At 45.8% G+C, this 23,298-nt stretch overlaps 1 protein-coding gene across 2 annotated transcripts in view; it reads left to right on the top strand.

Annotated features, from left to right (window-relative positions):
• The window catches only part of BEST3 (bestrophin 3), a 259,667-nt gene that overhangs the window by 93,441 nt on the left and 142,928 nt on the right, over positions 1-23,298 (top strand). The window contains exon 3 of one of the 2 annotated variants that reach the window (XM_078654052.1): positions 12,323-12,556. The exons of the other annotated variant lie outside the window; for it this stretch is intronic. Within the exon in view, the coding sequence (XP_078510178.1) occupies positions 12,323-12,556 (234 nt within the window). The remainder of the gene's footprint in view (positions 1-12,322; positions 12,557-23,298) is intronic. 2 annotated transcript variants of the gene reach the window in all.

Raw genomic sequence — 23,298 nt, 5'->3', positions numbered from 1 at the left:
TGGGCAATAGCTTGCTTAATCTTCCCGACAGCCCCCAGCGCCTAGAGACCCTTACGGGTGATTGTGCGCTTTACAAATGTGGATTATTAATATTATTGCTGGGCTTCGGGTGCTTGCTGGTCGTCTTGGCTTCTCCTCCTGCTGGGCTTGAGGGGTTCCTTGCGGATGCTTCCTGGCCTTTCTTCCGTCTTGAAGTTGTTCCTGCATGGCGCCGGGGGGTGTCCTGTCAGTGTCTCCGTTCTGCCGGGCTTGGCGGAGACGCTGGCTTCGTTTCCTGCTGCTCCGTGGAGTGGCGGCCCCTGTACGGCTGGGGCACTTCCTTCCGGAGTATGCCTGACTTCCTCTGTTTGGGGCAGGAAGTCAGGCGGGTGCGATGGGCGGCTGGTGGCTCTTTCGTGGTGGTTGTTTGCCGGCTCCTCCTGTAAGTACTGCATAGCGTTTTTTTGCGCTTTAAAAGCGTTTGTTATTTGGCGGTGCCTGCATTCGGTTCTTTGGGTGTTTGATGCATGGTGCTGCTCATTTGGTTTTCGCTGACTGTGGAGGTGGTTGATACTCTGTTTCTGCACTTTCCTGGGTGGTGCTGGATTAGCCCTTGTGCTCTGGTGGGCTTACTGCAGTCTTGCCTGAGGTCCTGCTCTCAATTGAGTGTCCTGCTGGGAGTGGTGGGCTTCGGTCCCTCGCTGCTTTCCAGTGCCTTGTCATGGGGAAACATGCTAAGAAGAGCAGGCATGTTGTGGAGTCCTCCTCTTCTTCTTCTTCCTCGTCCTCGTCTCCTTCTCCGGCGCAGTCCCGGCATCGTTCCAAGGGTGGTGATGCAAGATTGAAGGAGCTGATTAAGGAGACTTTGTTGTAGATGGGGGGGTCCCAGGTCCGGGTCCAAATCCAAGTCCAAGTCCAGGTCCAGTCGTGCTCTGCCTCCTTCTTCTTCTTCTTCTTCTTCTTCCTATGGGTCTGAGGATGGATGGTTGGAGGGTGATGTGGTTAAGGGCAAATATGTGGACAAAGACATGTTGCCGGACTTGTTGAGTCATGTAAAGGCGAATATGAGGTTCCCTGCTGATGATGTCCCGGGTACTTCTGGGGGTTCCTTGCTTCGCCAGTTCCAGTGCGCTGCTCCTGTGGTTATGCCTGTCCATCCTTGTGTCAAGGAGGTTTTGGATCGGGAGTGGAAGGATCCGGATCACATTCTGCTTCCTCGCTTCATGGCTAAACTCTATCCTCTTCAGGATATGGCCAAGGATTTGCCGGACTCTGTTCCTGTGGATTCTTTTGTGGCAAGTCTGGTGGGGCGCACTTCGTTGGCTGAAGATGCTATTGTGCGTGATCCTGTGGACAAAAGAGTGGACGCTTCCCTGCGTAAAGTTTATTCTGGCTCTCATCTGGCTCTGCGGGCTGGCATCTACGGGACTTATGTTGCTCAGTCTCTGCTGTCGGACTTTAAGACTTTGTATGGTTCCATGGATAATGCCACTTACTGTTCTGATATTCTGGCTCATGTTGAGCGTCAGGTGGAGTTTCTGTCTGACGTTTCCTTCGACGTTGTGCGTGCTTCTGTCCTCTCTGGGGGTGCTGCTCATAGGAACTAGGTCCTGAAGGACTGGAAGACGGATTCGGCCCAGAAACCTGCTGCACTGCATTTGCCCTTTCAGGGTTCCATGTTGTTTGGGACGGAGTTGGAGGGCAGGTTGCATCGGCTATTCAAGGAGAAGAAACATTCTTCATCTTCCAAGCAGTCCTCGGCTGCTCCTGCTTCTTCTAAGCCTAAGCCCTTCTTTTGTCCTTCCTCTCACAGGCAGTTTTCCAGGGGTCGTGGTCGTTTTCAGCCTGGTTGGGGTCGGGACAAGAAGGTGAAGTCCCCTCCTGCGAAGCCTCGTTCCTGACTATCTGGGATCCGAGGTCAGATCCTTGGTCGGAGGTCGGCTTCGGTTCTTTCTTCCGGCCTGGATGTCTTCCTGTTCAGACTTGTGGGTCCTGGGCGTTATCCGCTTGGGGTACCTCCTGGAGTTTCCCGTCCCTCCTCCGGACTCGGGGTCCGTCCGACTCCCTGGCCGTCCTGTTGGGTCAAGAGAGAGGAGCTGTCTCAGGGGGTCCAGTCTTTGTTGGACAAGAGGGCTGTGCAGGTGGTTCCTCCTGGGGAGAGGGGTCGGGGATTTTATTCAATCATTTTTCTGGTCCCCAAGATAACGGGAGGTTTTTATCTGGTGCTAGATCTGAAGGCCCTGAACAAGTTTGTGCTGCGGGTTCCTTTCAAGATGGAGACTCTTCAGCGGGTGATCCCTCTGGTTCTCCAGGGTCATTACATGTGCACTCTGGACCTTCAGAATGCCTATTATCACGTGCCTGTCCATCCACTTTCTCGTCCTTTCCTGCGGTTTTGTCTACTGGGGGTGCATTACCAGTTCATGGTTCTTCCCTTCGGCCTGAGATCGGCTCCCAGGGTGTTTACCAATGTGGTGGCTCCCTTGGTGGCTTTCTTGCACCTCCAGGGGATGATGGTTTATCCGTTACTGGACGATTGGCTCCTGCATGCTCCCTCCGCGGATCTGTTGTTAAGGGATCAGAGGTTGGTGTGTTCGGCCTTGCGGGACCATGGGTTCCTGTTGAATCTCCCCAAATGCCAGCTTCTGCCGTCTCAGGACTTGCAGTTCGAAGGGGCACGTTTCCGCACGGATTTGAATCGGGTCTTCCTGCCAGTCGCTCGTGCTGTGACCATGTGTTCCCTGGCACATCGGTTTCTGGTGGGTCGGTCCTTCCGGGTCCGTCTTTGGTTGCGCCTTCTGGGTCTGATGGCGGCCACAGTGTTCACTGTGCCTTGGGCGTGTTTCCATCTTCGTCCTCTGTGGTCCTACCTCCTGGCTCGGTGGGATCCCTTGTCGGGGGACTTGTTCCTTTTGGTTCCTGTGTCCCTGTCGATCCTTCCTACCCTGCGTTGGTGGTCTCTGTCGTCCACTCTGGACAAGGGCTTGCCTCTGCAGTCTCCGCCTCCGGTGGTCCTTACGACGGATGCCAGCACTCTGGGCTGGGGGGCGACTTTGGGGTCGGAGTGCCTTCAGGGTCGTTGGTCCCTCCTGGAGGGTCATCAGTCTTCGAACTGGCGGGAGTTGTCTGCTGTGTGTCGGGCTGTCCGGGGGTTTCGGCTCCTTCTGATGGGCCAGCATTTGTTGGTTCGGTCGGACAACTCGGTGACGGTGGCCTACTTGAATCACCAGGGCGGTATCCGTTCTCGGTCCCTGAACGCGGTGGTGTCCCCCTTGTTTTGCTGGGCAGAGTGCCATCTTTTGTCCCTGGTGGCTGTACATGTCCGGGGGGTGGACAATGGGGTGGCGGATGCCCTCAGTCGTTTTTTTCCTGCCTCCCTGGAGTTGGCCTTGACCACGGTAGCCTTTCATCTGGTGTGCGTGGGGTTTGGTCTTCCCTTTCTGGACCTCTTTGCTTCCCGGCTCAATGCGCAGCTTCCCCGGTTCTTCTCCCGGATTCCTCCGGAGGGGTCTTGGGGGGTGGATGCCCTGTCCCTTCCTTGGCCTTCCCGCCTGCTTTACGCCTTTCCTCCTCTGGTTCTGATATCTCGCTTTCTATCTCTGCTGCTGATGGAGGATCGGGAGGTGGTGGTGGTGGTGCCTTTCTGGCCCCGCAGGTCTTGGTTTCCCACTCTGATGCTGTTGGCTGTTCAGGGTCCGTTGTTCTTTCCCTTTCCTCCATCTCAGTTACGGTCCTCTCCGATGTTGCCCCTGCGGCGGCTTCGGCTGTCGGTTTGGCGGTTGAGAGGCAGGGGTGGCGGAATAGGGGTCTCCCGGAGCATTTAGCCTTGGCTATTCAGCAGTCTTGGAAGCCTTCTACCCTTCAGTCCTATGGTAGGCATTGGGGTAACTTTGAACATGGGTGTCTTGGCCTTGCGCTGTCATCCTTTGTTTTTTCCTTTGCCGGATGTTCTTCAGTTCCTTTGGGATGGGTTCGAGAAGCGTTTGTCTGTCTCTACTCTCCGGGCTCAGTGGGCTGCTATCAGGGCTTTTCGGGCCCCTTGGGGGAATCTGTCTAATGTGGATGGTATGGTTTCTCTTTTGCTGCGCAGTTTTGCGCATTCCCACCCTGTGGTGCGGCCTTCTTTTCCTCTCTGGGTTCTTCCCTTGGTTTTGAGGGTTTTGGTTGCTGCTGCCTTTGAGCCTTTGGAGGAGGTTGATATAAGTTTGTCACCTTCAAGGTTGTTTTTTTGGTGGCTATCACTTCTGCTCGTCGCCTGGGGGAGCTGGGTGCTTTGATGGCTCGGGAGCCTTTTCTGTCCTTTTCTGCTGATGGTGTGGTTCTTCGTTTAGATTCCTCCTTTGTTCGTAAGGTTTCCTCCCAATTCCATCGCTCTCAGGAGCTGGTCCTGCCGGCTTTGAATTCGGCTCAGGTGGACGAGGACGACCTTCCTTGGTCCTTGCTGGATGTTTGCCGGGCTTTGCGGGTCTATGTTGATCGGACCAATGCCTTTCGGCTTTCTGACTCCCTGTTTGTTTCTTTTGGTGCTGACTCCAGGGGTTGCTGTGCTTCTTCTTCTTCCATTGGGCGTTGGTTGAAGCAGGTTATTGTTCTGGCCTATTCTCTTTCTGGTTCTCCTCCCCCGGCTGGGGTTCAGGGGCGTTCTACTCGGGGGATGGCTGCTTCCTGGGCGAAGGTTCGTGGGGTGTCCCTTTCTGAGATTTGTAGGAGCCGCCACTTGGGCTTCTGCTAATACAGGAAAGGGGCGGAGCCGGGAGCCGAGCGGACGTGGATTGTCTCGGCTCCCGGGTGACGAGCTGCTCAACCCCGGCTCTGGGCTGCTACGGCCCTTCTGCTGTGCGCACCTTTTCTCCACACGTGAAGCGGAGCGAGTGGGGCTTCTGCAGAGCATCGGCGATTGCCCCTAGATAAGCGGACAGGTCCAATCGCCGGATGAGTATGAGGAGAGGACGGTGGCGCTCAAGATGGCGGCCGGCACCCCGCCTTCGACTCCGCCGACTGCGGCCGCCGTTGGGAGGTAGGATTGAGACCTGCGCTCCCCCGGCCTGGCCAGACTCTCGCTGACTGTAGCGGCGGCTGCTGATGGGAGATGGCACCATCTAGCCCTACCGGGACGGCGACACTCACAGGGGGAATCATCCCAGCGCCTGCCTGACTCCAAGATGGAGGCTGGCGGCGACTTTAGAATGTCGATCGCCGCTTCCTCTGGCTCACCCCTGCCTCTCCCCGGCCTCTGGTCTAGCCCCGATTTCTCCGCCTGATTCCAGGCTGTCCCCCAGGGTGGGTCCTTGCTCCATCAACTCTGCCGACTGGACCCAGCAATACTTGCCTCCAGCCCCGAACAGCGTTGCGGTAAAGCAACTTCCGAGGGGGGGCCCTGCTCGAGGGGACCCTGGCCCTCGCGCCCCGCAGCGCCAGCGACTACTTCTGCTGGGCACAGGTCTCCCGAGCCGATTCACCACCTTCTGCTGCCTGTGGCTGTGTCCGGTACGCTGTGAGGACAGTGCCTCTGGTGAACTCTGATGATCGCAAGCTCTCCAAGATGGCGATGCGACTGCAGCTGGCCTCCATCTCCCCCTGGGTTCCCACCTTCTCTCCGGGACTTCTCGACTTGCGTGCTATCCTGATTGACACTTTGCTGCTGTTTTTCGGACAGTTTTCGCTGGACTCTAGCCCTTCCCTCCATACCTTGCATCCCACCCACCATTCCTCTATACTGTGACTGCATCTTTGACCTATTGCAATAATGCTAAGCTTTGGTATTCGCTGAAGTCCTTACACCATATACCACCCCTATGCGTCTCTTAGAGTTTAACCAGTCACATCCCTTCCTATGTGTATGTAGTTGACTCTTATCACTAGTGTTTGCAGTGGACCTTTATACTCTCTACCACTCCTATGTGAGCCTTAGAGTACTTCCAGTCATATCCCTCCTGTGTAGATAGAAGGTAACTCTAATGACTAGTATCCTATGTGATTTTTAGATTGTATCCATGTGTATCCCCTCCCTGTGTTTAGAGATATAGCTTTAACGACTAGTCGCCTGTGTGACTGTTGGAGTATAGCCAGGTGTATCCCTTCCCTCGTGTGAAGAGATAACCCTATTCACTAGAACAAAAAGAAATGTGTTCCTATGTAACGTAACTGATTCTATGTAAAGTGCTTTGATAACATGTAACGGAACTGGTGCTATGTAAAGCGCTCTGATAACCTAATCGGTTCAAGTTCGCGCTATATAAAACTCTAAAAATAAATAAATAAATAATACCTTTGTTAGACATTACCGTATCCAGAATGTTCTGGGGATGACACTAACTTTGGTTTGGGGGTTCTTCGGGCTGTGTGTTCCTGATTCCCCTTGTTTTCCTTCTACTGTGCTGTTGTTTTCAATAAATTGCTGGGTTTTGCTGTACTGCTGTGTCCTGGTGGTTTGTTGTTTGATGATGGCCGGTTGCTGCTTGGGTATTCTCAATATTTAGTATGAAGGGGACGAGGACAGGAGGGACCTGGGGGTAATGTCCTATTACTTACCGGTAACCTTCATTACTCTGGGTCCCGTTGTCCTCGTCCCCTTCATACCATCCCTCCCTCCCTCCCGGGCTTTCCGGCCCTCATCTTGGGCTTAGTGGTTCAGGAGGCATGCTGGGTACTATACCCTTACATAGGGAGAGGGAGGGGCGTACCAGCATTCCTGCTTTTCTTTTTTTTGTCTGGGAGATAGGTTATCTCAATAGTTAGTATGAAGGGGACGAGGACAACGGGACCCCGAGTAATGAAGATTACCGGTAAGTAATAGGACAGTTCCCCAGATTAAAGGTCGACCGCCCTAGCCACGATGCCCTTTGGGCTATGTATTGCCCCAGTGGCATTCCAATATTTTATCAACGTAGTTCTCTGAGAATTTTTGGGTGTCTGTTCTATTATCTGTATTGGCAATATACTGATTTATTCCAACTCTGAACAAGACCATGTGCAACACGTACATTAAATCCTAAAACGACTCAAGGAAAATTACCTATTTATAAAATTGGAGAAATGTTCCTTTCACGTGTCATCAGTCAAATTTTTAGGTTACCACCTATCACCTTCTGGAATTACTATGGAACCCAAAAAGGTAGAGGCGATTTGAGCTTGGCCAGCCCCCACTTCGGTAAAACAAGGGCAGCAGATCCTTTTGCTTTCAAGGAGCCAAACATACAGTCGCAATTTTATCTGACAACGAGAACTTACAATTCTTAAATTTTGTGAAGGCGTTGACCGAATGTCAAATGCAACTGCTCCTTTTCTTTAGTAACTCCGATTTTACTATCATGTATCACCCGGGTGACAAACAAATTCAGGCAGACACTCTATCTAGACTAGGTCATACCAACGATCTGGATCCTTCACCTGACCCCCCCCCCCCTCAGTATGATTCCTGCAGAAAGACTAGTCCTAGTCACAAAAGTTGAGACTTTCATAAAAGACATACAGAATGAACATAAAAAATGAGATCCTCATGTCTGGGCACAAAATCCAAAACAGACTCTAAAGGATAATTTCCTCTTTTACAATGAAAAACTCTTTATATCCACAGACAAGTTACAACACACGGTCATTAAATGGAATCATGGTTCTTCTTTAGCTGGGCACCCAGGGATTGACAAGACTCTAGAGCTCTGCAAAAAAGATTTCTGATGGGAAAATATTCATAAGGATATAAAAGCGTATGTTAGCACCTGGTCAGTCTGTGCCCGCAACAAGCCCATTCAACCCTGGTACCCACTTTGAAGTAGAAGAAGGTTCTAGAGGTTTCCACCCCCAGAGGAGCTTGGAATATCCTACCTCCCTGCCATGGCCCCAGATTGTTAGGGGTCACAATAGACTTGTATCAGATCCCTTTCTAAGGGTGCTTCGCAGGGCTTTTGTAATGGTAAATAAAGTGTGGTAGGTGACAGCTTCTCCTCCTTGTTTACTCAGAGTAGCCCATCTTGCCTGTACATATCTTCCCTTTGTCTCACTGTCTGGGAGCAATAAACAAAGATCAACTGCCAATCACACCTTGTCATGTGACCCAGAATACAGGCAGCAGACACCAAATGCTTGGGACAGAAAATTACAACTTTCTAAAAGTGGCATATTCAGAATTGTGACTTAAAATCCGACAGTACCATTAAAAAGGGAATTAAATTACAATTCTTTAGACACCAAACTTGACCTTCCTACCTGCTCCCAATTGAAAGTTACCTCATTTTAAATGTAATAAGTTTACCCAATAGTGTCCTTTGGGAGAGTTTATCCTCCCTGAAGTGAAAAACAAATTTAGGACATTTTCAATACTAGGACATGTAACACTTAAAAGTACATATTCAGCTTTTTAAATACACTGCCCCCTTCCCCTTGCTGTTTACGGCCTACTCTAGGGGTGACATATGTGTAATAAAAAGGTAGGTTTTGGCCTTGCAAGAGGTTTATCTTGCCAGGTCAATATGGCAGTTTAAAACTGCACACATAGTGGTAGGCCTGGAACATGTTTAAAGGGCTACTGGAGTGGGTGACCCACAGAGTGTTGCAGGAACACTAGTAGTGTTTTCTTTACAAGCCCTGAGTACCACTTTACTAGGGACTTTAAAGTAAATTAAATATGCCAAATGGGTGTAAGCCAATGTTATAATCACAACAGAGAATGAATTTGGGGGTCTAAGGGAAAGGTTTAAAGACCAACACGGATTAAAATCCCCAAATACCGAACTATATTAAACCAAAGAAAATCCGTTAGTCTAACTCACTAAGGAGCACAAACAGTACAAGTTTCCGAAGCCCTCTTAATTCTTTGGGGAGTCCTTTATAGAGGACTGAATCCCATCACCCACCGAAGTGGCATGCTTCATCATCTGGGATCTCCTCTTGGTTGCAAAACCCAGTGCAACCAAGGGCTACAACCCCCTCCCTGGGAGCGAGGAGCTCAGGGATGTTTTGGGTAGTCAGAACTAGGATCTACTAATATCCACTGAAGTGAAGCAAATGTAGATGTTTAGGGTGATGGTTGTAGTGCGTGCTGTGATGAAGTGAAAAAGTGATTTAAAATAGCCGACCAGGAAGAAAAAAACTTTTATTAGATCTATTCTTGTGTCAAATATAAAACAAGTGTGTTGCAGTTTAAACGAAATAACTGCATTCAGTCCAAAAAACAGGTCTACATGTTTCAGCTGTGTCGATCAAGGTATGATCTCAGGCTTTCTCAGGACCTAGATAGTTTATCATTACTGCAAATAGTGTAAAAGTGTAAAAAGGTCTAAGCTACCAAAGTCTCAATCTATGTGGTTGGATACGATACAACCTACATTAACCTGTGGCTTCACACTTTGGTAAGATGTCACAGGAAGTTTGGACAGAACCTGTTGATGTGCGCGTGCACTCCTCACCTCACCCGGCAGCAGGTCAGGATGTGAGGCACCGCTCTGTCAGTCGGTACCCCGGGCCTGACAAGAGCTGGAACGGGAGGCCGCCTTACACCAAAGTGTGAAGCCACAGGTTAATGTAGGTAGCATTTTCTGATGCTTTTCCTTTCTTAGTAAGGGCTTTGGAGTACCAGGGGTAAAAAAGTTTGGGTCTCTTGTATTTGCTCTTGATAGGTTCAAATTTCTCAATCGTGAAGTCCGTGTATGAGTTGAAATTGTCTGTGGCCTCACTGATGTCAAATTGAGGCACTATCAAGCTGAGGTTTGATAGTGCTATGTTGGCCATGGTTTCAGTATTGATGTTCCTGGTATCTGTGAACCAGATTTTTTCTTTCTTCGGTTGACCAAGGTTTTTCTTGTTTGAGAAAGACCCAAGAAGGGAATCTGTAGTTGATCCGGCCAATCAACTGGTATCGGGTCACTGGTCGAAAGGAGAGGGACTCTGGTGATGATCAATTAGAGAGTGCCACCTTTGCAGTGTGTTGGTTTCTGGCAGTGCTGGAGGAGGTCACTGTCTTCTAGGAAAGTTGCAAAGGGGTCCAGTAGTTTTGTTTCCTTCGGAACCCTAATGGAGTTTGAAGTCACAGAGAAAGTTAATCTTGGCAGAACTGATTAAGTGTTCTGTGAAGAATTCTAGGTACTTCTCGGTGAAGGTTTTGGTTTGATTGGGTGGGTGATAGATTACATTCAACCTGAGGTTAGAGGAAGCTTTTGAGATGAATTCTAGTGATAAAGACTCAAAGGACTGAAAGCAGGTGTTGGGGAGTTGTCTGCAGGTCTGTGTGTGATCGAGAGGCCTCCACCTTGTTAGCCTTCCTGGTCGCTTCTCAGAATGGTGTGGAGGGGGATAGTAGGAGTGGAAGAAAGCTGTTTGTGGTATCGTTGAGCCAGGTTTCTGTTAGGACCATGATGTCGATGTTGTGTTCGGTGATCGTGTCTGAGATCTCAAGGCAGTGTTGAACTGCAGAGCGACAGTTGTGCAGCACTCAGGTGTCGAAGTTGGATTAAGATGTGTGGAGCGGAGGAAAAGATAGAGGTGTAGAGTCTTCAATGTTAGGGGTAGATGATGGTGGGGAGTAGGATGAGAGTGTGAGTCACAGGTAGGGTTAGTGATGGATGAGCAGTAAATTAAATTGTAAGAAAAATGAAAAACAACGTGTGCAACTGTACAAATAAATGAAGACAGTGTCCTTGTTGCAACAGTGATACATCAGTCTTCACATTTACAAAATACGGAATTGCTGTTGATCAATACAATACAATTTACAAATCGTGAATGTCGTAGACAGGAAGTGGATGAACACCTCAATAACAAGAGATACTCCTACACATTCTCTGGAGAAGACCTGCAGAGCAGGAAAGAAGGCAGCACTTGAGAAATCCACCTCAATCCCCCACACTCCTAATCAATCCCACCCATCCACACAAAAAACAACAAGCCCAGTGAGAGATACAGGCAGCAGAAACGGAAAAACTAATTTAAGCAAAAAAGAACTGAAAGTCATTGCAGAGGAATTTGTGTCGAGTACTTGCAAACAGAGCGAGATTTCGAGTTTGATTCAATCTGGAACCTGCTGTCAAATTTGTTTTCGGCACAACACTGCACTAAAATAACTGCGAAAATGTGTTCCAAGTTCCCCTAACAGTGAGGAATATTTCATTGTGGACAGTTGGAAAAAGATATTTTCTCGGCCGCTTTCTATGTCACGGGTTTTTTCCAAGAGTGAAGTTGAACTGAAACTCTTCTAATGCAGAATGTGTAAGGACAGAGGGCCACCAGAGAATGGGCCATAGACGGAGATGCTATAAGCTAAGGCATAGGCAATGTGGGCAATTGCCCAGGGCCCCCATCTTCCAAATTTCTCGCTATCTCACTTTTGTCTGTTTCTCATATTTCAGCCTTTAACATAAAGTTCAATATTATTTTGCATCGTGGGGCTTAATTTACTTAACTTAGGTAAAAAAGTTAAAATTTGTTCTGAATAGAGGCTGCCAAATTATTTCTTGTCCATGCCCCCAAAATCCCTAAGAAGGAACTGGCTACCCAAGAGACAAGTAGACAGCTCTGGTATGGCAACAAAGCAATACATAGTTTTATTTGTAAAGCATACTTAATTAGGCAGGTGATGGGTGTCACTTGGGCCAAGGGCATATTTATAATTCGAAACGTTTCAGCAGGCTTTCTTTCCGCCCTCCACCCAACATGGTCAGGAAATGCATTTTCCGTGCTAGAGGTACCTAATAAGGATTATAGTCCGATCTCCTAAACCATGGGTAGGAGGCATGTAATACAGCACTCTTTGTAGGTACTTTGCAGGTGAAACGAGTGAAAATGTACTTCACGGAATAGGGAATGTGGCCTTCATATAATTTTGAAATACATTTTCACTCATTTTACCTGACGTCGTCTCTGCCTCTGGAACAACATGCACTTACATCTGTGCAGTTTAGAAGTGCCTCCTCCCCATACACAGAAAAAAGGTACATTTCAGCAGCGAAAACAGTAAAAATAAAAAGGAATAGCAAAACAATTTAGAAGAAAGCACCGGGGGCCAGATTCAAAGAAGACCTTCGTCTTCTTTGCATGGCTCACTTTTCGAACGCATTCCCCATTCCGGCTACCAAACTCCTCCTGACCCAGTAAAGGTGTAGTAGATTCTTGCTTAATCGTGATACCGGGGACGGTATTACCATGCAATATTATCAGACCTCTCACTCATTATGGGCACTTTACTGGGTAACCAGCTAATGATGTGAAACCAAACATGACGCATTTCCCTCCAGTGCTTTCATGTAACCGCTACGCTTGCACGTTCAAGTATTGATTTCAGACCTTTAACTTTCTGTCCAGAGATACATTGAGGTCCGTGGAAGCTTCATTCTTCTTACTGATTATCCTGCAGGCTTCTACGTGACGCTGGTCGTGAACCGGTGGTGGAACCAGTTCGTGAACCTTCCATGGCCGGACAGGTTGATGTTCCTGATTTCCAGCAATGTTCATGGCAGGGATGAGTACGGACGCCTACTCAGGAGGACACTGATGCGTTACGTGAACCTGACGTCAGTGCTGATATTCCGCTCCGTCAGCACGGCTGTGTACAAACGATTTCCAACCTTCGATCATGTTGTAGAAGCAGGTACTTTTTAATTTGGTCAGATTACCCAGTTGGCTGTAAAAAGCTATGTATTTCTGAATGTCATGTCAAATATTGCTGCACTTGTTAATTTGTTTCTTTTGATTTTATTTATATTAATTGCAAGACGCACATTACAAATGTAATTGTCTCTAGGCATCCGAACTGATTAAATATCAATCTAACATACGAACTAGATAGGCTACTATACTCAAACCAGCTCTCCTGTAGTATGCAAAGAGAATCAATTTATCTGGTGAAAAGTTCAGTTTTGAAGAAAACTGTTGATTTACAGAAGCCAATCAGTGTTGGATATCTTTGAATTTTGAGGACCAGAAATTCCAGATCCTGGGTTCTAGTACTGCATGTCTTCCTTCGACCAAAGCTTTGTTTGATGCCACGATTGCCTCATTTGAGATTACAAATTGAAACGTGTTGGAATTTTGTTTTAGAGGTGTATGAGTGCCATACCTCTGAATATTTGTATAGACATAGGAAGACAGGTAGTCAATGTCAAAAAATTATCCCTGGCATGATTTATCAAACCTTCCTTCTTTTAATACCATTCTAGCTGCTATGGTTTTTATCTGTTGTAAACAGGTAGTTTGGACAAGGATATGGCTAACCAATAGGGGAGCGTTTTTTAACTTTTTGACTTCTAGAGACCCTCTCATTGAATTACTACTGGAAGCCTACGATTTGAACATCTCAAAGCATTCATTATTTACTGTCCCTTGCAAAGAGCGCCCCATAATGCCCTGTGAATGCTTTTTCAACATATTTTTTCAGCCTAGTGGTGGCCTTAGAATGAGCTGGGGCACCACCAAGCATTTTATTAATGCTGGGGGTGGGGCTGCAGTGAGTGCAGCAGCCCCCCAGCAACTTAAACAAGCATTGGAAATGCAATAGGTCTCACATTTGTTTGAGTTAGAGCCATTGGCATTATAAATGAAGCAAAAGGACGAGTTTACTTTGGGGATACCATTTAAGGTGTGAATTCAAAGTACTGAAAAACAATCCTCCTAATCAGTTTATGAACGTGTTTATGCTGAACAGCGGGAGAAACTCTATGGCCTCAAAGCAGCTGCAAAATGTATGTAGTCACTGGCACTGCTCACTTTTGCATAGTTTCCAGACAATTTTCAATTAATTTAATCTACTTTTCAAAGGTGCAGAAAGGAACCAATGAATATATATGTTATTGCATTGCGTGAGGTGGAGAAGGAACAGCGGCATACAAAAACTGCAGCTCTGGTCCGGAAACAGATACCCCAAGACTCAGAGCAGTGCATTATTGAAGGAAATACTAAAGGAAAAAAATGCAGTTCAGTATGGCTTTTGTTGCATATGGTATATGACTATATGTTGAGTAATGATCACTCATAAATTTAGATAAAAGATGAGTCTATTCATGGAAAAGGAAGCACCACCAGCAACACATCCCGTGGCACCGGTCAGCGCACAACAACTGACTTAACTGTACATCTACAGTAGAACGGCACGATGACAGATCGTGCCGTGGCATGAGACACATACATTTGAAAGAATACACAAGGCGCGCGAATGAAAGAATACATAGAGCGCGCTAGAGAAAGGGCGCGTGTAGACATAACACACCTTCCTCCCTTATAAAACAAAACAAATAAAAGAAAACAAATAATAAAAAAAAACTTCAAATACATTTTCATATTAAGTTTCAAATTTTCCTTTGGCATAAACAATCAAATCGGACATCCACTTAGGCTTTCTTGTTGTTCTTTTCTGCAAGATGACATCATTGTTATTAGTAGGCTGAATATTTACATCATTGTTATCACCCAGCTGAATATTCACATTTTGACAAGAATCATCTTCTACACTAGAACTACTGAGTGTTGCACCATTATCATCACGAATTGCATTTCCACTCAAATCATCATCCAAATAAGAATAATCTGAATGGTTCAAATTAAAAGTCTTGTTATAAATCGCTTTATCAGCTTTAAGAATAGCAATCCTGCTGAGATTCCATACTTTATTATCCGACAACCTTACTGAATTTTTCAAAACTTCAATGACCTCAAAAGGGCCCATAAACAAACTTTCTCCTTTTTTGACCTTCCATGGTTTTTTAACTTTAACCATCATGCCAACTTCCACTTTCGGATCAACTTTAGAACCAAATTTCCCATCAAAGTATTTCTTATTAATACTATGAGTATGAGCAAGATTTTCTTTAACTTTCCCCAAATCTACACTCGAAGAGGTGGATTTAATTAACCATGATGGATTCACCTTAGTCCTAGGAAGTCTTCCCCTCATGATTTCAAATGGGGAGTATCCAGTCATGGAATTCACAGTGGTTCTATACATCCATACTTTCTTAAAAACTTCTAATTCCCATTTTTGGCCTTCATTTCCAACTGATTGTATTGCACCTTTTACAACTCTATTAAATCTTTCTATAACCCCATTTCCGCTGGGATTATAAAGAGAGGTGGTGGAATGCATTATTCCCAGCCTTGTAAAGTAATCTTTAGCCTTGTTAGAATTGAATTGTACCCCATTGTCAGTTATGAGTCTAACAGGTAAACCCTCTTCAGTAAAAACTCTATCTAAGAAACACAAAACAGAATCAGTGTCTATTTTTTTTAACAATCTTAATGACAGGCCATTTCGAAAAAATATCAATCGCTGCAATGATGTACTTTGAATCACAACCAATGGGACCCATAATGTCCATAGCAATGGTCTCCCATGGATCCATGGATTGTCAGGAATAATGTGTTCACCCATATTGGGTTTAAGCGTAGTCAAAGACTTATCAGAATTTGCACAAATAACACAATTCCTGACTATACGTTCAATAAATAAGTCCATGCCTGGCCACCAAAATAAATTCTTAACTTGCTGTTTAGTCCTGACAATACCACTATGGCCTTCATGACCTTGTAAAACTATGGTTTTTCTCACACCATCTGGTGGAACAATGCGTTCACCTCTTTTAATGATATTGTCATCATACGAAAGTTCAGATCTCACTTCCCAGAAACTCTTAAGCTCTGAACTGATATACTTCCTATCAGGCCAAACACCAGTAATGCAATCTGCAACACTTCTTAAAATCTCATCTTCTTCAAATTTCTTTCGCCATAGAGTCTGATCAATTGAAATAAGGCCTTCATCATGAACCATGGCAATCTGAAAATCATCCCACTCATTATACAGATCCTCCTGAATGGGTAAAGGCATCCTAGACAAGAAATCTGCAGAAACATTGTCTTTCCCTGGTACATATTGTATATCACAAATAAAATCCTGTAACCGCATAGACATACGTGCAATGCGAGCAGAAGCTCTCAACATGCCTTCAGTAGTAAGCAAACGTACTAAGGGTTTATGGTCACTTCTCAATAGACACTCCTTACCCCAAACAAACACCCTGAAGTGCTCCAGTGCCCAAACACATGCTAAAGTTTCCCTCTCAATCGTGGACTACTTTTCTACAGAAGGAGTGAGGGCTCTGGAAGCATGCGCAATAATGGCTTCTTTACCACTTTTGGTTCTTTGTGCAAAGACAGCACCTAGCCCTTTTGAGCTTGCATCTGTGTTGATGATATTTTGTAAAGAAGGATCAAAACAAGAAAGTGCAGTAGCAGAACATATAGCATCTTTCACGTCACTAAATTCTTTCTCACATTCCTCTGACCACACAAAAGTAACCCTGTTCTTGATCAGCTGTCTTATGTTAAATGTTCTACAAGAAAAATTTGGTACATATTTAGCATAGAACTCAACTAACCCTAAAAATGACCTTACATCATCTTTAGACTGGGGATGTGGTGCAGACTTAATGGCCTCCAAAAGATCAGATTTAGGTTTAATTCCTTTTTCACATAATTCATGGCCTAAATAATTTACTGAATGAACCCCAAACTTACATTTTTCATGCTTTATGGTAAGACCATGAAGATTAAGTGCATTCAAAACATTCTCTAAAGCAGAAACATGTTTCTCTTTGCTGTCACTGAATACTAAAATATCATCATGGAAACAAACAGCTTCTTTGCAATCCTTTAAAATGTCCTGCATTACTCTTTGAAAAATGGCAGCTGCCGACGCCAAGCCAAAATGGGGTGATAAATGCCGTGAGATCTTTACTTTTTTCATTAAGTTCTATCTGGTGATAGGCAGCTGATAAGTCTATGGTTGAGAAAAACTTTGACCCACCAACAGATGATAGTAATTCAGAAATACGGGGAAGAGGAAATTGATCTACAACAATATTGTTGTTTAGATGGCGAAGGTCAATGCAAAGCCTGACCTTGCCATTGGCCCGTCTAGCAACTACAATGGGAGAAACCCATTCTGATGACTCAATTCTTTCTATTATACCCTCCTTGATTAAAGCATCCAACTCATTTTTCACTTCCTCTCGAACAGCAAAAGGAATATTCCGTGCTTTATGTACTTTTGGGCATGCATTTTCTTTCAAACGAATTTCATGTTTAAAACTAGTTAACTTCCCAATGTTTTTTTTGAAGACATTCGGAAATTTGTTTAACATCATAGCAGAAATACCATTTTGTTCATCTACTAACATTACAGGATTAGGACTATTAGGGTTCAAGATGACATCAAGTTCTCCCTGATCAAACCAGCTAAGGACTGAAGGACCTTTCTTTGAGATATAAAGTTTCGCAATGCATTTTCTATTCTTGAACCTGAAAACTAACGTTCTGAATCCCAAGATATCTATCCTTCCACCTGAGTATCCTTCAGGACTAATATCACTCTTTTCTAAATGACTACCTAATCTATCCACAAACAATTTTTTCCATACAGATTCACATATAATAGAATATGGTGAACCAGAATCAGCATACCTGTTAATTTTGACACCCCCAATAACCATATCACATATTGGTTTTTTCTTTATAGTAGTGCTGTCAATATTCAGAACTAATGTTTAAGATTCTTTGACATTCAAAACAAATTAACAATTGTTTGAATCATTAGAGAAAGCATCATCCTCACTGTTATCGCTTTGTTCAATGCATTTCACCTTTTGGTTGGTTTTACTCCTTTTGCATGCAGAGGTAAAATGTCCTACTAAACCGCAATTAGAACACTTTTGTTTTAAACCAGGACAACTTTTGCTATTAGCTAAATGCGATTTGCTATTGCATCTGTAACATTTCATATTACCTTTAAGTTCTTCAGAATTACCTTTTGAGTTAAAGATTTTTTTTTTTTTAAATCCTTACTCTTATTGTCTGATTTTGAATTAATCTTTGATACAATTTCCTTACTGACAGAAACATCTTTACCTTTGACTTGTTGCGCGCTCCTACAAGAAAGTTCTGCTTTTCTCACAATAGCTATCACAAAATCTAAATTCTCATCTCCATTTATCCACAGTCTTTCCTGGATGGTTTAATTACTTGAATGCATAACTACTTGATCTCTAATTAGATCCTCTTGTAAATTTCCAAATTTACAATCCAAAGCCAAAGTCTTAAGGGCAGAAACAAAATTGTCTACTGATTCTTCACTCAATTGTTTTCTTTGGAAAAACTTGTACCTTGAAATACCTATGCACACTTTTGGAGAACAATATTTATCAAAGTCATACAATGCTTTTTCAAACACATTCACATCACTAATTGCTTGTGACACAGGCAACTGATTGAAAGCTTTCAAACCCTCCGGTCCTAAACAATGTAAAAAAATACCTTTTTTTCCGGAGGTTTCATTTTGCCATTTGCATCTAAAGTCTCAATGTAATTTAAGAAGTAAGCTTTCCATTCAATCCATGGCATGCATGGAGAACTACCTGCTGCCCAATAGCCTTTGAGGCGGAGAAAGAGTGTAACCTTGGGCACACATAATGGTGAAACGTGCAACTTATTTAAAATAAAATATACACACCTTGTAAAGATATTCTTTAGTCTTCAGTAAGCCTAACTACTCAACTATAACTAAATATTAAATAAGCATTCTTAATTAATTTTAAATGTATATAAGATATAACTTTTCCAGATGTCGTGTCACAAACTCCCAAATTTGTTCTGTGGATGAACAGATGAATTCTGGGTAATTCTCAGGCGAATAGGAGTAGTTAAAACAAAAACTCTTCAAGATATGGCCAATCAGCGTCGAAAATTGTAGTCACTTAATCGTTATTCGTGTTAAAATTGAAGAAGTAACGAGTGACCAATCAGCAAAGAGACGTATAGTCACCTCTTTAGTCTCAACGACGAATGCGGGAGAATAGCGTCTAATAACAAAAAAAAATCCAATAGTCACCTCTTTAGTCTCAAAAGACAGAGTCTCAACGGACAGAGAGTAGCGATCCAACCTCTTTACACGTAAGCAGAGATTCGAAACACACCAAGACGTGCGGAAAGGAAACGCTGATAAGCTCCACGCTCTTCGCATGCAATTAGAGACTTGAGGCTCACAAGGTGGTACCGGAAAGGAACATCTGGTAAATTTTAGAACTCCTGCAGTTTCAAATGTTATTTTTCTTTAAAGAAAATAAAATCAAAGGGAAATCTTCACAAAGCAAGCCTCAAAGAGTTTAAAGTTTAAAGTAGGCTTTACAGTAAATCAAGCCTAGACTTAACTTTGTGGATCCCGAATAAAATCTCCGAGACTGTAGGTCCGGAAAAAAAAATTCTTCGGTGCTCGTTACGGAAACAAGGTTTTTTTTTTTTAAAAGCCAGTAAAGTGCTTCCTTACGATGATCCCATCCTCGTCGCCAACTTGTTGAGTAATGATCACTCATAAATTTAGATAAAAGATGAGTTTATTCGTGGAAAAGGAAGCACCACCAGCAACACATCCCGTGGCACCGGTCAGCGCACAACAACTGACCTAACCGTACATCTACAGTAGAACGGCACGATGACAGATCGTGCCGTGGCATGAGACACATACATTTGAAAGAATACACAAGGCGCGCGAATGAAAGAATACATAGAGCGCGCTAGAGAAAGGGCGCGTTTAGACATAACACTATATCATGATGATGACATATATAATAAATACAATACGGAACCTCACCAAATAAGAGATGATTGCTTGTACTTACTAACTGCTTCATCATTTCCAGAATTTAAGTTAATTCAATAACATACAATACAATGTGAAAACATCCTGTAGGCAATATACATTAATTCACTGCTGAAATATTCTTAAACAGAGGGTCAAACAAATATCAAAAAAGCAACTTACATCAAGAATTGACTACCTCCTCACACTGGGGGGGGCCTCCTCACTGTAGCCGAAGCTCAAATCCGTCCACGAGGGGTCTCAGATCATTCCCCGCTGACACTGACTCTTTCCAATCATGAACGGACACGCAAACGCATCTACCCTATCTACCCAGGATACCCTAGAGAACCGACAGTAGCCAAGGCATTAAAAGGGGGCACGAGGGCTTACTTCACCGAAAATATAGGGTCAGTGGCTTCCCCTACAACCTTGTGGGAAGCCTACAAGACGGTTCTGCGCGGACAGGCCATCTCCGCTATAGCACACCATAAGCACACGCTGCGTCAGGAGCTGTTAGATTTAGAGGGACAACTTGATAGGGCCACACGAGACCACGAGAGGGACCCGACCGGGGAAACACAACACGCGCTCCGGCTGTGTCAGCAGCGTCATGCGGCCCATGTGCGCCGCAGGGTGTTGGATAATATGGCAACAAGAACAAACAGGGTGTACGACGTAGGCGACAAGGCGGGTAAACTGTTGGCCTGGTTAGAAAAAAAACGGGGAGGACAGAGGGCCATACTGCAATTGAAAGACCCAGAGGGCGTGGTGCAGACCAGACCGTCTCAAATAGTGGAAATACTGGCGGACCATTTCCATTCAGTATATTCCCCTGAATTCGAGGTCTCCCGGGAGATGGCGGAAGGGTCTCTCGCTGGAGTGCCTACTCGTACTCTACCACAGGACACACGGGACGAGCTGGACTCGGACCTGACAGCCGAGGAGATAAAGGTAGCTATCGCGGCGTTACACCCAGGGAAAGCGCTTGGCCCTAACGGTGTGCCGATTGAATGGTACAAGACCATGGCGGAGACGCTGTCTACGCCTTTACTCCAAATGTACGAGGAATGCCGGGAGCGGGGGCAACTGCCGCCCGACCAGCGCACGGCCACTATAATCGCAATACCAAAGCCCGGAAAACCCCCTGAAGAATGCGGATCGTACCGCCCAATCTCCCTCCTTAACGCCGAAAGTAAAATTTTGGCGAAACTATTGGCCACTAGACTGCTGCCTCATCTGGCACACCTAATTCATCCGGACCAGTCGGGCTTTATGCCACACCGGAGCACGGCAATGAACCTTCGACGGCTGCACGGCGTCCTGGCACGCGCTCCACTGCTGGAGGAACAGGCGGCGGTGCTATCGTTGGATGCCAAAATGGCGTTCGACATGGTAGAATGGCGCTATCTCTTCGCGGTTCTGGAGCATATGGGTATTGGTGCGAAATTCATATCATGGGTCAGGCTACTGTACACCAACCCCGTAGCACGGGTGACGGCCAATGGCCACATCTCGAGGGAGCTCCCGCTGGCGAGAGGCACGAGACAAGGATGTCCGCTCTCGCCGCTGCTATTCGCCTTAGTGTTGGAACCCTTGGCGACGGTTATCAGAACCACGCGGCTGCTGAAGGGCATCCAATGGGGAGGCGACTGGGAGGATAGAGTTTCCCTATACGCCGACGACATGTTAATCTACCTCACGGACCTCACGAATGGTATACCGGTCCTGTTGGCCCTATGTGAGAAACATGGCACGGCGTCGGGGTATAAAATTAACTGGTCAAAATCGGTACTCGACTTGATAAGTGGCACTCCACCGCCCCTGAATACTGACTGCCCGTTGCTGGTAGAATCCTTCTCCTTCAAGTACCTAGGGATTCGAATCACACGAGAAGAAGCGACCTTTCAGGACCTGAACCTTAAGCCACTGCTGGACAGGTTAAAGGCAGACGTGCGCCACTGGAAGACCCTCCCTTTAACTCTGCTAGGTAGGGCGGCGCTCTTCAAAATGATGGCACTGCCGCGCTTCTTGTATGTCCTGGAAAACACGCCGGCGATGGTTCCACCATCGTTTTTCCGCCAGGTATCTGCACAATTGTCAGGCCTATTGTGGGGAGATAAGCCGGCCAGGGTCGCACAATTGAAACTGGTTAGAGACTGGTATAGTGGGGGGATAGCGCACCCAAACCTTGAATTGTATTACTGGGCGGCCCACCTTAAGGTGATCAACCAATGGATCCATGTTGCACAGGATGACCCGGCGTACCTGGCCGATAGGAGTCAATTAGGCATAAACACCCTGCTGGCCCCGCTTTATAATAAGGGACTGGTGACAAAATTGAGAGGCCCAACCAAACACACGGTGTCTATATGGCATAAAGCTCAAAGGCGACTAGCCTGGGAGGGGGTGATTACCAAGCTCACACCACTTTGGGATGCCAAGGTCCTAGGTAATCTGCGACGCAGTAAGGGGTTTGACCAGTGGGACGACATCGGGATCTCTACAGTAGGAGATATGTGGACAAGGGATGGTGTGATCTCATTCGCGGCCCTGAGGGAACAGTACGACATGGGAATAAATGAAACATACAGATATGTACAAATTAGACATGCACTCCTATCTGTACTAGAGCCAGGTACGACGGTCCCGGAGTCAGCTCCGTTAGAGGACCGATTGCTTACGGACTACATGGAAGCGAGTGCTACCTCACTCACCTACCGTAAACTGTTAAACAACCTACCGGATCCACTGGTGACACTGAAGGAACACTGGGAGGACGAGCTTGGGGAAATGGACGAGGCAAACTGGAATGCAGCATTGGCATCGCCCAGGGAGGCGGGTATATCCGCACGCTTTAGATTGGTACAATTTAAAATACTACATAGGGTCTACTACACCCGCACAACACTACACAGATTCCATAGGGCGGATCACCCATATTGTCTAAGAAACTGTGGGGAGGAGGGTACGCTGTTCCATACGTTGTGGGCCTGCCCCAGTATACAAGACTATTGGCGGCGTGTAGCACGCACGGTAGGCCAGACTTTGCAGACGTCATTTACACCTGACCCCAGGGTTTGCCTACTGAATGTGTGGGACCAGACCGACCTGACACCGCATGGGAGGAGATGGGTAATCATTGGTATGATGCTGGCAAAACGTGACATAGCAATGAACTGGGGGGCGCACAACACCCCGACCCTGGCACAGTGGTGCAGAAACATGGATATGTTAATGATGACAGAAAGAGCAGTCTACCAACAGAGGCTCAACCCACGTAAATGGAATAAGACATGGTCACCTTGGAACATATATAGGGGGGAGCTCTGCGAGCCACTGCCTGAGGATGACGATGTTGATAGCGCAGGGGAGGATGAGGAGATAGAATGAGGGGGAGGAGTGGTGAGAGGGGGAGGGGCGTTAGGTGCGGCGGGATGCACGAGCCTTACGAATTGATATGCTGATAAGTTTATAATTGCTATAAACCATGTATAATGCCTTGTGATGCTTCTACTCACGCAACTGATATAATTTAATTTTGCCAACGAAAACGTGTCATGACCCTTTGTTTGTAAGTTATAAAATAGAAAAAAGATAAAATTGAAAAGTTGCTTAAATGGTTGGATGCAGCTGAATGTTGAAGCTGCACTGACAAATGTTTACCGTTGACTGATTACTATGTGACAGCAACAATAAAAACAATTTAA

Source organism: Lissotriton helveticus, chromosome 1_1 (assembly GCF_964261635.1).
Source record: "Lissotriton helveticus chromosome 1_1, aLisHel1.1, whole genome shotgun sequence".
Taxonomy (NCBI): domain Eukaryota; kingdom Metazoa; phylum Chordata; class Amphibia; order Caudata; family Salamandridae; genus Lissotriton; species Lissotriton helveticus.
This window is presented reverse-complemented; position numbering and strand designations above follow the sequence as displayed.